The sequence below is a fragment of the Terrapene carolina genome, unplaced genomic scaffold (assembly GCF_002925995.2).
Source record: "Terrapene carolina triunguis isolate 2854851 unplaced genomic scaffold, T_m_triunguis-2.0 Scaffold238, whole genome shotgun sequence".
NCBI classification, from domain to species: domain Eukaryota; kingdom Metazoa; phylum Chordata; order Testudines; family Emydidae; genus Terrapene; species Terrapene triunguis.
The window spans coordinates 7670226-7686582 of record NW_020664589.1 but is presented as its reverse complement, the minus strand read 5'-3'; the positions used below and the strand labels follow the sequence as shown (position 1 = coordinate 7686582).

Here is a 16357-nt window from a genome sequence, read left to right as displayed (position 1 = left end):
CAGTAGACTTTGTGGGAGTGCTGTCTGTTTTCATATTCTACTAATCAAAGGAAGTGGGTTCCCTCCCCCAGTCTGTTTTACTGATGTTAGCTGATGATTTTACAAACCGAAAGTCGCACAGTGCCAGATCTTCAGTTGGTGTAAATTAGCATAGCTTCATTGACTTCAGTGAAACTACATCAGTTTATGCTAGCTGAGGATCTGACATCAAACCTGTTTAAGCATATAGCTTTCATAAGACATGAAACTAAGATATAGAGAATTGCAGCGTTTGTAAGCTAGACAAGGTAGATAAATAATGGGTTAATATTGCACTTCTGTCAAGGTAAATATGCAACAAAGTTGTTATATAGACATGAATTGCTAAAATGTTACCTGTTGCAGATTAGTATGGACTTTACCAGGAAAGTACTAAGGATTTAATTTGTATTTTTTCCCATTCATGTGCTCTTTCCCTACCTATTCCATTTTTGGCAAGCTGGCTCTATCGCACCCTACCTTTCAGCCAGGAACATAATTGAGATGCTCATCCGATCATCACCTGCATTCTGAAATACTGGAAGAAATGAGGCCTGTGTTAGATTTTGTGTTGTGAATCATAATTTTCAGAAGGCTAGATCTGGGAAGCTTAGGCTTGTGTATTGTGTTCGTATAATGAAATTAAATAGTGACAACATAACATCTGAGAGCTAGAATATGAAAAGCTAAGACATTTTTGCATTAGCTCTTTAGACCCTGAAAGAACTCATATTATGATTTGGTAATTAATCTGAATGTACTGTTGTCTAATCTCTTGGCATCTGGGAAACTTCAAACTGACATCTGGGATGCTTTTTGATGCAGAAGACTTATTGAAAACATGAGTCATTTTGGGGGCAGCAATATTTAAAGACGAAAGTAGCATCTGTATGTAAATGTGGATTTACAAGAAGGATTACTGTAAACGGAGCTAAAGTCATTTTTTGGCATATCAGTTGTTTGTGTGTTTTCTATTTTGTAAGTAAACATAAGGGTCTATGGGAAGTCAGCTCTGTTCCGTAGAAAGATGTTCCATAAGTGCCAACTATTGAAAGGAAAATCTTGAGGAATGGCTCCACAAAGTTTCAGATGATACCTATGATGTGTTATCGACCTGAGAGAAACAGTTGAGGTGTTAATTAAGAATGGATCTCTGAATTTGTGGCTCTTTTAGCAGTTATCTGTAGTGATAAGATTAATGCAGTCCTAAAGGTACAACTCCGTACACTTCTGTTGAAGCATTTCTTGGTGCTCAGAAACTGTCACATGACAAGCCCGACTTTCGGAAATGAAGATGTTTCATAAAGCAGCGCTTGAGAGTTACTGTCTTGGCCTCTCTCGAACTGAACTAGCTTAGGCTGATAAAAACCTGTGCTACAAAAAATGCCTGTCTGTAATCATGGAAAATATTAGCAATACTTTCTCTTCAGTGGTGTGTCCTTTTGGGGATTGTTGTTTTTTTAAGTTATCTCCAAACTCAACGAGACTAAACTATCTATTTGTTTCACTGCAGGATCAGTTTGACAACTTAGAAAAACACACGCAATGGGGAATTGATGTTCTGGAAAAATACATCAAGTTTGTAAAAGAAAGAACAGAGATTGAAATCAGCTATGCAAAACAACTTAGGTAAGTTGATGTCTTCATTTCAGAAGGACATGAGTAATGTGGTGGGAATAGAGGTTGTTCGTAACTCTGAACAAAACCTTATGGTGGTTCTTTCAAAAGTTTATAATTGAATATTGACTTAATACAGCTTTGAAACTTTACTATGTAGAAGAAAAATGCTGCTTTTAACCATCTTAATTTAAATGAAACAAGCACAGAAACAGTTTCCTAATTTTGTCAAATCTTTTTTTAAACTTTATTTTTTTACTAGTTTACATTTAACACCGTACTGTACTGTATTTGCCCCCTTTTTTTGGGGGGGGTGGTCTCTGCTGCTGCCTGATTGCATATTTCCAGTTCCAAATGAGGTATGTGGTTGACCAGTCAGTTCGTAACTCTGGTGTTCGTAACTCTGAGGTTCTACTGTATCTAGTTTGCTTTCCTCTTTCCTTAGATCTCCATTTGCTTGGCTTACAAAAATCCTGTTTAGCAGGCGGAATGGGTTGCTTAAACAGTAGAAAATAAAAGTTCAAGTTAATTTCACACACTTGGAAACGGTTAGAGCAAATTCCTCATCAAAGTAAATGTGTTGTGTATGTGGCAAAGTAGTATCCCTAGTTTACTCATGGTTTGTGGTCTGAGTGCAAGGCTGTTCGTGGAACTTTGTACATGATAGTAGAGCAGGGGTAGGCAACCTATGGCACGCGTGCCAAAGGCGGCACGCGAGCTGATTTTCAGTGGCACTCACACTACCCAGGTCCTGGCCACTGGTCTGGGGGGCTCTGCATTTTAATTTAATTTTAAATGAAGCTTCTTAAACATTTTAAAAAACTTATTTACTTTACATACAACAATAGTTTAGTTATATATTATAGACTTATAGAAAGAGACCTTCTAAAAACGTTAAAATGTATTACTGGCACGCGAAACCTTAAATTAGAGTGAATAAATGAAGACTCGGCACATCACTTCTGAAAGGTTGCCGATCCCTGTAGTAGAGAGAGGCTGAGGAAAGGATGTACAGGGTGGTGAGAGTTCAGCCTTGAGGCTGAATCAAGGCATTGATTTGAATTCAATTGCTTGAAAATCTCATTAGCAGTCCAGGTGAAGTTTAAGCCTAAAAGGGCAGCAAAATTGTGAATGCTGTTTGAATGGTGGAACTCAGAAAAATCTCATGAGAACTTCCAGTTTATTGGTCAAAATTTCATGAGATCAGCCCTCCTAAGTGAATAAGTGGATGTATCTAAACTGGAACCAGAAAATAAGATCCTACCTGTTTACAATCTGCAGTGAACCTAGAGATTTAGATCCAAACTCTTCCCTACTCCCCAAAATTCAAAGGGATTCAAGTATGGGGTTCTGGCCTATCTCTAATACCAAGGCATAATACCCATACAAAGCTTGGGAGGTTTGTGGTGGTTTTGCTAAATAGCTGTGCTTGAGAGAAGATGACCTTTCATATCTATGTGACTTGCCATATACAAGGGCCTGTAATTGTATAATGAGCTGGTGTCTGGATAAAGCCCGTCATCTTAGGAAAGATAGAAAATGTGGCAAAAGACCACCTTGGCTTAACCATGAGATCTTGCATGATCTAAAAAATAAAAAGGAGTCATATAAAAAATGGAAACTAGGACAGATTACAAAGGATGAATATAGGCAAACCACACAGGAATGCAGGGGCAAGATTAGAAAGGCAAAGGCACAAAATGAGCTCAAACTAGCTAAGGGAATAAAGGGGAACAAGAAGACTTTTTATCAATACATTAGAAGCAAGAGGAAGACCAAAGACAGGGTAGGCCCACTGCTTAGTGAAGAGGGAGAAACAGTAACAGGAAACTTGGAAATGGCAGAGATGCTTAATGACTTCTTTGTTTCGGTCTTCACCGAGAAGTCTGAAGGAATGCCTATCCTAGTGAATGCTAATGGGAAGGGGGTAGGTTTAGCAGATAAAATAAAAAAAGAACAAGTTAAAAATCACTTAGAAAAGTTAGATGCCTGCAAGTCACCAGGGCCTGATGAAATGCATCCTAGAATACTCAAGGAGCTAATAGAGGAGGTATCTGAGCCTCTAGCTATTATCTTTGGAAAATCATGGGAGACGGGAGAGATTCCAGAAGACTGGAAAAGGGCAAATATAGTGCCCATCTATAAAAAGGGAAATAAAAACAACCCAGGAAACTACAGACCAGTTAGTTTAACTTCTGTGCCAGGGAAGATAATGGAGCAAGTAATTAAGGAAATCATCTGCGAACACTTGGAAGGTGGTAAGGTGATAGGGAACAGCCAGCATGGATTTGTAAAGAACAAATCATGTCAAACCAATCTGATAGCTTTCTTTGATAGGATAACGAGTCTTGTGGATAAGGGAGAAGCTGTGGATGTGGTATACCTAGACTTTAGTAAGGCATTTGATACGGTCTCGCATGATATTCTTATCGACAAACTAGGCAAATACAATTTAGATGGGGCTACTATAAGGTGGGTGCATAACTGGCTGGATAACCGTACTCAGAGAGTTGTTATTAATGGTTCCCAATCCTGCTGGAAAGGCATAACGAGCGGGGTTCCGCAGGGGTCTGTTTTGGGACCGGCTCTGTTCAATATCTTCATTAACGACTTAGATATTGGTATAGAAAGTACGATTATTAAGTTTGCGGATGATACCAAACTGGGAGGGATTGCAACTGCTTTGGAGGACAGGGTCATAATTCAAAATGATCTGGACAAATTGGAGAAATGGTCTGAGTTAAACAGGATGAAGTTTAACAAAGACAAATGCAAAGTGCTCCACTTAGGAAGAAAAAATCAGTTTCACACATACAGAATGGGAAGAGACTGTCTAGGAAGGAGTACGGCAGAAAGGGATCTAGGGGTTATAGTGGACCACAAGCTAAATATGAGTCAACAGTGTGATGCTGTTGCAAAAAAAGCAAACGTGATTCTGGGATGTATTAACAGGTGTGTTGTGAGCAAGACACGAGAAGTCATTCTTCCGCTCTACTCTGCTCTGGTTAGGCCTCAGCTGGAGTATTGTGTCCAGTTCTGGGCACCGCATTTCAAGAAAGATGTGGAGAAATTGGAAAGGGTCCAGAGAAGAGCAACAAGAATGATTAAAGGTCTTGAGAACATGACCTATGAAGGAAGGCTGAAAGAATTGGGTTTGTTTAGTTTGGAAAAGAGAAGACTGAGAGGGGACATGATAGCAGTTTTCAGGTATCTAAAAGGGTGTCATAAGGAGGAGGGAGAAAACTTGTTCACCTTAGCCTCTGAGGATAGAACAAGAAGCAATGGGCTTAAACTGCAGCAAGGGAGGTCTAGGTTGGACATTAGGAAAAAGTTCCTAACTGTCAGGGTGGTTAAACACTGGAATAAATTGCCTAGGGAGGTTGTGGAATCTCCATCTCTGGAGATATTTAAGAGTAGGTTAGATAAATGTCTATCAGGGATGGTCTAGACAGTATTTGGTCCTGCCATGCGGGCAGGGGACTGGACTCGATGACCTCTCGAGGTCCCTTCCAGTCCTAGAATCTATGAATCTATGAAACACTAATAGGATAATTCTAGTATCTAGAAGTGCAACTCTCCTTAGCTGCTCTCTCCTCCAATTGGTCAGCACTCCAGCCTGTCCTGGGGGCATTAAATGCTGCTCTGCTGGCTCAGTTCTGTGCATGCCAATGATATAATCTGCCTTCCTGAAATTAACCATATGCATGGAAGCTTATTTTTTCCCTTTTTTAATAATACATGGAATGCAGTGTTATAGATTCTGTCACCCATGGAAAATAAATGTGGCAATCACTAGAAGCTGCTAAAGAGATACAGGGATGGGGGAAATACCTCACAAAGTATTGAGGACAAACACCTTGCAAAAAGTGATCATCATCTTGAAGGGGTTTTAGATAAACTCTGATTGATCCACATCTAAATAATGCTTAGAAAGTATTTTTTCCTTTCATTTACTAGTATATATGTAGCGCATTAGGCAAATGTTAATAATTTAGGCCCCAGTCCTGCAATTCACTGAGATAGGTGTGCTGCTATGCCTGAGTGTAGCAAACAGCAGGATCAGGGCCCTAATGGTTAGTGAAGCCAGAAGATATTTTCTGAATGGTTTTTAGATTGGTAAAGCCCAAATGCTTTTGGTATTTATAAGAGGCCACTGTAAAACTATTATTATGTCATGATTATTTTCTCAGAACTGCCAATGCTTGGCATGAGGCTCCCTTTCAGTAAACTCCTGTCAATGAACTTGTGCTAAGATCCCATCTTGTGCAGTAATACTGAATGCTGGGAAGAATGCAAGTTCCCTTTGGAGTGTATGTTCCTGAAAACAAATGGACTAAAAAGCATTGTGTATTTTTTGTCCTTTGCAGGTACACATCATGCAAAGCCTTCCTAGCCACCTTGAATGAAATGAATGACTATGCCGGCCAGCATGAAGTCATTTCAGAGAACATGACTTTTCAGATCACTGCGGAGTTAACACGCTTTGTGCAAGAGCTGAAACAGGAAAGGAAATCGGTAATGGATTTTTTTTACTTGTTCACAATTAATTATCTGTTTAAAGCAGATGATTAATGGTAGTAGAGTTCAGTGGTAAATAAATCTTTTGACGGGAGGTTACCACAAAGCTACTAAACACAATCAAGGTTTGCTAATGAACTGAGCATAGGCACACAAAAAAAATGGGTTACATGCACAGGCCAAAGCACTGAACTGTTTGAATCAAACGTTATAGCATCAGACAGCAATGCCTGCAGGAGAACGTTCTCCAAATAAGGTCATAAAACTCATATGTGCTTGAGGCATCTTCAGCCAAAAAAACATGGTTTGTACAATAGTCTAGTGTTTAGCATGCAATAAACAGAAATGCTTCATCTCAGAGACTAGCTGAAAGAATTTTGATCGGTGAACTGGACCACTGTCCCTTACCACTTGCTAGAGCTGGTTAACAAAACTTTGTCTAAAATTGTGGTTAATAAAAAATAGGTGTTTGGAGTTTTTTATGCAAATTTTTGTGATGGGGGGAATCCGTTTTTTGACTCAGATTTACTCCCACTCTGCTAAAATTAGCAAAGGTGTGTGCTTGTATCCGTTTCCAGGTAGTAGCTTATGCATCCATGGTCCTTATACAGTATGTGTCCATATCTGCTTTTCTTCTGCAATGCCTGGAATTTAGAAAGTCAGATAGCTAGGGCCTGGTTCTCTCCTCTTTTACCCCTTGTGTAGACGTTCACCGCTGTGCAAAAAATGCTAAAAGATCATAGTTCTCCAGATGGCAGTGTTTGCACCCACTTTGCACAGGTAAATATCTACACAAGGGGCAAAGCAGGGGAGAATCAGGTCCCAAGATTTCATTTTTAAAGAACTCTAGATAGCTAGCAAACTAGGGGTCCATCCTGAAAAGTGCTGAGTGAGGGTTGCCAACCTTCCAGGATTGTCCTGGAGTCTCCAAGAATTAAAGATTGGTCTTTAATTAAAGATTATCATGTGATGAAACCTCAAAGAATACGTCTAACGAAAACTGGCAACCCTATTGAGTAATGGGGCCCCCAATCCATCAAAGCACTTAAGCACCTGCAGATAGTCCCACTGAAAGTGCGTTGCTTGGTTGTGGCCCTGAAAAGCATCATCTGCTTAGTACAGTACTAGGAGGATGAGAAGTCTGCCTATTGTGATCGTATATCTTGGCACGCCTTTAATTTGCAGAATGTCACAGTCTTCTAAGGCCATTATGCCTGACCAGTATTAATAGCGTGGGGTATATCTACACTGCAATTAGACACCCGTAGCTGGCTCAGGCTTGCGGGGCTTAGGGTGACCAGACAGCAAATGTGAAAAATCGGGATGGGGGTGGGGGGTAACAGGAGCCTATATAAGAAAAAGACCCAAAAATCGGGACTGTCCCTATAAAATCGGGACATCTGGTCACCCTAGCGGGGCTGCTTAACTGTGGTGTAGATGTTTGAGCTCATGCTGCAGCCTGAGCTCTGGGACCCTCCCTCCCATCCTAGAGCCCAGGCTCCAGTCTGAGTCTGAACACCTACACCTCAAATGAAAAGCCCATTAGCCCGAGTCAGCTGGCACTGGCCAGCCGACGGTTTTTAATTGCAGTGTACACATACCCATGGAGGGTACTTTCTATATAGACCCCATGTGGAAGATCCCTCAACCACCTCCATCACCTTTCGTCCAGCATATCCATGTGGCATTATTTCACACTTGCTCGCGGTGGACTTCCTGCTGCCAGAATGATAGAGTGTATCATTGCTGGTGCAAAAAGCAAACGGAGGGAATGGACAGAGAGTCAAGGGAAGAAAAGAACATACCAGGCCAAAGAAGGAAGCATGCTAATCTAGTATTCTTCTGTCACTTCAAATGTTTCAGCCCATAATTGAGGGGGAATTTTTTTTTTTTAACAGAAAGATCCTGTCAGTTAATTAAGGCAAGACAGCTGGAACATGTGTCAATTAAAACACATTTCTGTGGGTGTTTTATAGCAAAAGGAAGTAGGATTTGGTATCTTTTTCTTGTGAATAAAGTGACTGGTATTAATGTGTAGTAAAAGTGAAATAGATACACTGTAAATGTGTGATGCGTGAGTGAAAAGTAAGTCATTTGTGTCATTCTAATGAGATCCAATGCGGAAGCCAAGTTCAGACAGCCTATTGGGTCTATTGACAGTAGCTAATAGCAATGATGGCATAGCAGACAGTATGTGACAATAAAATTTACTTGCTGTTGCTGGTAGCAATGGAAGACTGTGATCCACCGTTGTTGGTTTGTGTCTGTCTCATGAATGTAGAATGCCTGAACTGTTGAGTCCTTGTCTGATTTGCATAGCTTTCATATTGATGAGTAATATTGAAAAGCAAGCTGCTATTTCCCTTCAGGCTATTTTCAGACATGTTGTACATCTCTCTGTTGTTTCTTGCTGTAAAACATAAATAATGCATCACTCACACTGGGCTTTGTAGGAGGGGAAAACTGTTGGTGTGATAAATATCACAGAGGTTTGATATTCTTGCAAAAACATTTATGATACACACTCATGAATGGTTCAGGATTTCTGGAAATATTCTGGGGAGGGCTCTGCCCTCTGTTTGGTATAAATATATAATTAGACCATGTGCTATAAATTATTATAATGATAAACTATGAGACACGAAGGATGGTCCAATGGTTCGGTCACTAGCTTAGGGTTCGGGAGACATAGGTTCAAGTCCCTGCTCTGCCCCAGACTCTTAGGTGACCTTGGTCTCTCTGTGCCTCACTTTCCTATTTGCAAACTAAAGAAAATATCACTGTCCTACCTGACAGGTGTGTGTTGAGTATAAATATATTTTAAAAAAATTGTGAAGTGTTCAGATAATAGAGCATTGGGGTACAGATAAGTACCTTAGATGGATAGAAATTAATGTTTGTAAAGTACTTTGAAAATAAAAAGGGATTATTAGTATTACATTGTGGATATATTTATTATTAATTTTATGACCTATTCAGAAAATATTGATACTCAACATTTTAAACACCCGTGGCTTGATTCACCAGTGTTTCACTCCAGCTTCATGTTGAGATAACTCCATCGATTGAAATGGGTTGCACCAGTATGAAATGGGAGTAAAGCAGTAGTGAATCATGCTCACTATGTTCTCCCTTTCTAGCGGTGAATTTCACCCATCTCCAGAAGGCCAGCACGAGGCCTATACCTCCAACTACACAACATAGGGCTTACATAGTGTGTGGGCTCTGTGCTGGGTGAATTTCACCCTGTGTGGTGTTTAAAAGTATTACTGGGTTTGTTTGACTGCTGTGAAGGATGAGGTAGGTGAGGTAATATCTTTTATTGGACCAACTTCTGTTGGTGGAAGGGACAAGCTTTTGAGCTTCACTGATCTCTTCTGGCTGTGAAAGATACAGTTAATGTCTGCATAGATAATACATTGCAGATTGGACAGTTGCTACTAGTGAAAGTATGGGGAGAGGCTTTTGATCCAGTATGGCAGATATGTCTGGAGGCTGACAGTGGCCATGCAGTTGATTGATGTACTTTGTGCTGCTTCTGTCTTGGCCTGGTTTGGAGCTCAGTGAGAATCCTGGCTGCCTTATGTTTTTATAGAACAGATCACATGCTTTGGCGCATGACCTTCTGTCAATCACGAGGGAGCTGTCAGAAAAATCAGGCAAAGATTATTTTTGTGAAATATAAATATGTTTGGCGGCAAAGGTCAATTAGTGCTTTTAATTTTGTCACATCATGCGTTCCACTTCGAGTCTATTTTTGGTAGTAAACTCACTTGTTTGCATCTGATGGACTCCATGGTACTGGTGCTGGAGAAGAGTAAATCATTCTGAGGGATTCTGTCCCCTTTATTCACACTGAATAGTACCTTACTCTTCAAGCAGTCGTACTAATTTCAATGGGAGTTGTCATGGAGTAAGGCAGTACTCACTATGAAAAAGGGTGGCAGAATCTGTCACTAATAGAGTGCTTATTGGCTTTCACACATTCACATGCGTTATTTATGTTACGGAAGGGCCTAGAAGCCTCAACCATTGTGCTGGGGGCTGTACAGACGCATAGATAGAGACACTCTGTCCCAGAGAGCTTGCAGTCTAAATAGCCAAGACAGACAGAGTGGGTGGGGAAACAGAGGCACAGAGGGATGAAGTGACTTGCCCAAGGTCACCAGCAGGTCAATGGCAGAGCTGGGAATACCCAATCTCTAGAGTCCCAGTTCTGTGACCTGTACACTACATTATGCCTCTATAGGATCTATGGACACATGTTTTCAATCCAAATTTTTAATTGTCAAAGTTAAAAATAAAGTTTATGTTGCCAGGTAAAAGCTGCACAGGAGTCATTCATTAATGTAATGAAAATTTCCAATTAACTATGGAAGATTCTAACAAGCTTAACGAAGACATTATACAATAATACAATTTTATAGTCATCATGTCTTTCATACAAAACACAGCTCCAAATGCTTTACAAAACTAAATAGTACTATTAGAAAGTTAAGTAACAGCAGAGAAAGAAATGAAGAGATAGGGGCAGTAAAGAAAAGATATTTTTAAGGATCATGATAATAAATTCTATTTATTTATCTACCTCTTTTCCTCCTGAAGATTCCCAAACCTTATTGCAAACTTAACAAAGTGACATACACAATTATATATAGGGATCATGCGACCAATTGTGAAATGCAGGCAGCTCTGGAGCAAAACATGACAGCAGTTTGATACGCAAGGATACTCAACGTTTTAGGATAGGAAGTGAGGAAGAACACCATATCCTATTGGAAAATACAGGGTTAATTTAGGTAGGCAGAATCTAGTTAACTGGTTTAGAATTTGGTTAGGACATTGGTGTTAATATCCCTTCTCTTACTAAAAGTGTCATGGGAATTTTTAATGACCACAAGTGCTCAGAACTATCGTTTTATGTCTCATCTGAAAGCTGAGATTTGGAAAGCGATGGAGTATCAGTGAGGCAGATAGCTGTAGAAAAGTTAGTAAAAATGTAATAATTCAGATAACAAACCTCTCTTTACTCTCTGCCCATAGTTGATAACTAGTATCTTCCACTGTGAAAGTCACACTTCCAGATCCACACTGCAAATAACTATGAATACATTGCAAAACCTCCAACTGACTAGCAACTGCAGCTTGTTTAATGCTGAAGCTAGTGAGGTGATAAATGCTTATTGTGGTTAATGGTTTGAAAGAGGAAGACCTATTTAGACAGAATTGAGAGTTACTTTTTATATACCCCTTGGCTATTTCTGCACATGAGGAAAACCTAGTGAAGGTCATTTTCTGGCTGTATGCTCAGCAAATCCATTTACTATGAGTGAGTTTCAATGTAAGAAGTTTTATTCTGAATTTTGTGCAGGTTGAGCTATGAAATCCTTAAAATTATCTCCATTAGTTTATTGCATTAGGGTTTCTGATCAGGAAATAGCATATGTTATAATAAGTACGAATATGGTTAACATATTCTGAGATATAGCATGAATAATGAAGAGTTTCTCAAAGCAGCAACTCACCATGGCAATGAAGCAGGATGTCTTCTCTAGCCAGTGGCACTTCTTTTTAATATTGTGTAGGAAGATTGAGTCTGAGAGGCCTAAGGGGAGGAGAGGTTGAGCATACACACCATGCATGTCTCATCCAATTGCATTCCCTTTGTGATCTATCCAAAGTAGCACTGAAATGGACCTTTGTGAAATCTATTCTAATGTAAGTGAATGAAGGAACAAAGATGATATAGTAGTAGAACCAGAACTGCAGGTGGATATGTTGGTTAGCTGGGGCCGCAGCCAGACTATATATGAACATGTTTCGGTTTCTGTAACCATGAAGAAGCAGGTGTTTTTAATTAGGGCTAGAGTATTTTTTAAAATGGAAAATGATACGTAGTAATACACACATGCACGTGCATACATATACTTTTATATGCATAAGTGCACTAAGATCAGATTAAAAGTATTAATTCTTTTAAAATAATGCAGATTGTTTGAGTTGAGGTTTTAATTTGCAAATCTAGTTGTGTGGTGTTGTTTTTTAATGACTGGAGGATTTGTGAAGAATTGCCATATTTGTCACAGGCAGATGTCATGTGACAGCTTTAAGGGGGGGAGTCCTGCCATTATTGCATTTTCTGTTTAATATTAGTAGAAATGGAACTTGTTCAATGAGAAGATCCAGATGGCAGGGTGTTTTATGGGGAGCCAGAAAAGCTAGGGTAGCTAACCTATTATTTATTCCAGGGTTGTTGGAATGTTTGTAAAGCCCAAAATTTTTTTTTTTTTTTTTTTTTTTTTTGGTAGTGTTAATGCAGTATCATGGCTTTATGAGCAACAGTACAATACAGTGTAACCCTGATCGTGTGCTTGATCATTCAAGGGGCTGAACACTCTGGCTCTGGTCCAGCAGAACACTTCGTGCTTAACTTTTAAGTATATATGAATGGTCCCATATCAAGGACTTGAGCGTGAGGATGCACATTCTCCACATACTCTGCAATACCCATTTCTGAGCGTGCAGATTCCATGCCCAACTCGCCTGATTTGATACCTGGCCTATTTCCCCAAGGCCAGATGGTTCAGCAGAGCCATCGAAGAGTGGGCCGCTGGAGTAGCGCATCGCCAGGGGCCCTGAAGCTTTGCTCCTGCGGAGTTCTTCTGTTGAAACTGCAAGACTGAAGTGCTGCAGCTTCCCATCTCTTCTACCTCCTGCCCATCCTCCTGTCACTTCTAAGCCCCCATCGTCACTAGTGCCCTCTGGCCACATCCACTCGCATGAAGCTTCTCTACAGTTCCCAACCTGTGGGGCTTAGTGAAGCTCCAGGGATCCCTACAGCCACTCACTGTTGCACCTCCTCCTCCTGCAGCAGCTCTCATGCTACCAGGACCACAATGCACCTTCTGTTACATGAATGTCCTAGGGAAAATTGCTCTGCTTTGCATTACAAGAAATTTGCAATAAGTAGGATTTTGGTTATAGAAATTTAGCAGGTAGCATAAAATGCCATAGTCCTATAAATGTGACTGTCACAAACTCTTTCTTAGGTCTTCTCTCTGTCCATTAGCAATGGCCCTAGTGGTACAGATCAGTAGCCCTGGGCAGCTAGTTCTCTGCCCCTTTTGTACAGTCACCTTTCTTGCTTTTGTCCTTAAGGCCATGGATTCTCAGACTCTGTGGTCTGTAATCATGACTCCCTCAGTCTGTTCTGCTTCAGAGAAAGACAGGATTACTTCTAAATTACGCTTATTTTAGTTAACCTTGCCTGTGGTTCGCTGTTCTTAGAGTGTGCCTTTAAAATAGACCCAGTTATTGGTTAGATATCAGAAACAGCAACAGTCAATTTAAAGATTATCTAAAAGACCAAGGTTAAATCACACATCTGAAAAACACCAAATAAATAAACACACACATGTAAAGATAGTCATGTATTTCATGACACTGTTCACAGTGCTAAACTTTGCTTACATGACTGTTACAAACGAGAGAGAGAGCCTCAAGACCAGTTCTTAGAAGCAAAGATTTCTTTTCAAGAGACAGCATTTCCTGCCTCTGAGGTTAACTGATCGAGAGGGAAGGCAACTTCTGTCACCTTCTAAAACAACGAGGAGTACTTGTGGCACTTTAGAGACTAACAAATTTATTTGGGCATAAGCTTTTGTGGGCTAAAACCCACTTCATCAGATGCATGGAGTGGAAAATACAGTAGGCAGGTATATATGCACAGTACACACAAAGATGGGAGTTGCCTTACTGTTGAGAATAGCCCACTTCCACTTTAATTGAATTGTCTTGTTAGCACTGACCCCCCACTTGGTAAGGCAACTCCCCCACTTGGTAAGGCAACTCCCATCTTCCCCCTCTCTTACTCTGAGAATCCTCTTGCTGGCCAGTGTCAAAAACAGAGTACTGAACTAAATAGATCACACATCTGATCCAGTATATTTCCTATATCCTAGATGGGAGAAACTGCAGCTGCCTATATACAAAGTGCTGCCATATGCACAAATTAAATAAAGTGGGTAAACAAAGAAAAATTATTACTTTCTCTAATCTCTTCCAGCTATAATAATTTTAAGAGTAACTTGTAACGATATTAGGGAGAACTTTTAGATAGAAAGGTTAATTGTTAAATTGACAGAGCTTCTTTGATATTAACCACTATGGTGCCAGTCTTATATTATGCCCTTTGGAATGATTAAACAATGAAAAGCAGAGAAGAAAAAAGCAGCTGGTTAAAATGTATTCTACTATATCATAATTTATTTAGACTCTGTAAAGGGGTCAGATGGAAAATGGAAAAGCCCTTGTACTCCATCTATTTTGAAATGTCCATGCATACAACACTTTTTGCTGAAACATCTGCATGTAAATTAATCGAAGATAATCGTGCTGCTTTGCAATATTACTTCTCCATGTACTTGCAATGTAAATAGAACAGAGTGACGCAAAGCTGAAACTCAACCCATGGGGACAATCATTGTTTGTTTCTGCAAGACAAATAAGGCTGTTTCGTCACAACCTTTCATAAGTAAAATGTTTCACATGATCCATTTTTAATACTGCACAGATAGCTCTGTTCTGTTCTCGCTTATGTCCTGTGTGTCTCTCAGGGAATCCTTTAAATTAAAATCACACACAAACCTCCATGGCTCCCTCAGTGCAGTCACACAATGTCGTTATTCTCCAAAGGAGAATTTGGAATACATTTTGTTTCCACCCTCAAAGGGGCAGAGAGAGGCTAAGTGAGAGACACTGAGATGGCATACGCCAAGCTCTGCTGCCAGCAATCGCAGCCCAGCTGGAAAGAATAATGTCTTGTCTACACTAGGGAAGTTTTTCAAAAATTTCCCACCATCATTGACCCCAGTTCAGCTGCATTTATGTTAACAATGCTGAGAGCTGTAGTGCAGATAGGCTGCTACTGGTGTTCTGTCTAAGGGGTTCGCGAAAGACTTAGGCTATGTCTACACTAGAGAACGTGCAGCAGTGTAAGATCTCTAGTATAGCTGCTGTATGCCAATGGGAGAGAGCACTCCCATTGACATAATTAATCCACCCCCAATGAGTAGTGGTAGCTGTGTCGGTGGGAGAAGCTCTTCCGCTGACATAGCGCTGGGCACAATAGTGCTTATGCCGGCATAATTTATGTCACTTGGGGGTGGAATAGTCACACCCCTGAGCGACATACGTTTTGCTGACATAAATGGTAGCGTAGACATAACCTTAAACTGAAAACTGACTGAACAGAATTCAACTGTATACAGTACACCCTCGCTGTAACGAACCCCTTGGGATCCAAGCCATTTGGGGTCATCATAGCAGAAGAGATCCGCTGCAGCGGGTGCTGACAGCTCCTCCAGGCCTGGGGCTGTGGTGGGTACTGACAGCTCCTCCAGCTCTGGGCCTGGAGGTGGGATGCCGGGACCGGGTTCATTATATCCAAAGGTTCATTATTCTGAAGGGCGTTCTAGCGAGGGTGTACTGGTTACAGACAGTAGATTTCCAAAGGGGCCTGCACCTCCATTTGAAATTTCCAAAGGGGTCCACAAATGAAAAAAGTTTGAGAACGATTGTTCTACACTTTCTGACCCCACAGAAGTCAATGGAAGTTTTGTCATTGACTTTCATAGGACCAGGATTTCACCCCATGTCAAATACATCTCCAGTGAGCATGGTGCTTAAAATAGCTCATTTACCCTAGGATTCAATTTAAATGTAAAAAAAGAAAAAAGAATACAAGTTGATAGTGTACCTTTCAAAAATGAAATTGATTTCCTCTTCTAGTTAAAACATAGTTATTTTAAAAAATTTTATTTATATTTATACAAAACTCTAAGGGTATCCATTTAGGATTTTGTGCACTTTTCCCATATATTTAAAAGTCTAAGCAACTGAATTTGTTAGTCAATAGCCCTGGTCCATCAGAAAAAAGCTGGTCATGGTGCTTATTATTTGTATTGTGCTTTAAGTGTGTGCACAGTGCTATACTTTGGGTGAACTGCGCCAAACAAATAACAGGTCTCATCGCCGAAGTACTTAGAGTCCTAAAGGTAGCGGTAAGCACAATACAAAAAATTAATAATAATACAGAACAATCTATCTGAGTGTGGCCATTAATTATGGAAAACTCCTGTGAAAGGTGAAGTTGTTTTAAAGAAAGAGAGGGAGGGAGCTTTGGCAATATGTATTTGGAATCCTC

The 16357-nt window shown here is 40.2% G+C and overlaps 1 protein-coding gene across 6 annotated transcripts in view; it reads left to right on the top strand.

Moving 5' to 3' along the window:
- The first annotated feature begins 6008 nt into the window (after nucleotides 1-6008).
- FNBP1 (formin binding protein 1) overlaps nucleotides 6009-16357 on the top strand; it is a 90469-nt gene continuing 80120 nt past the window's right edge. For all 6 annotated transcript variants that reach the window (XM_029912750.1, XM_029912753.1, XM_029912752.1 and 3 more), the window contains exon 1: nucleotides 6009-6150. In XM_029912750.1, the coding sequence (XP_029768610.1) occupies nucleotides 6043-6150 (108 nt within the window). In that variant the 5' untranslated portion in view covers nucleotides 6009-6042. The remainder of the gene's footprint in view (nucleotides 6151-16357) is intronic.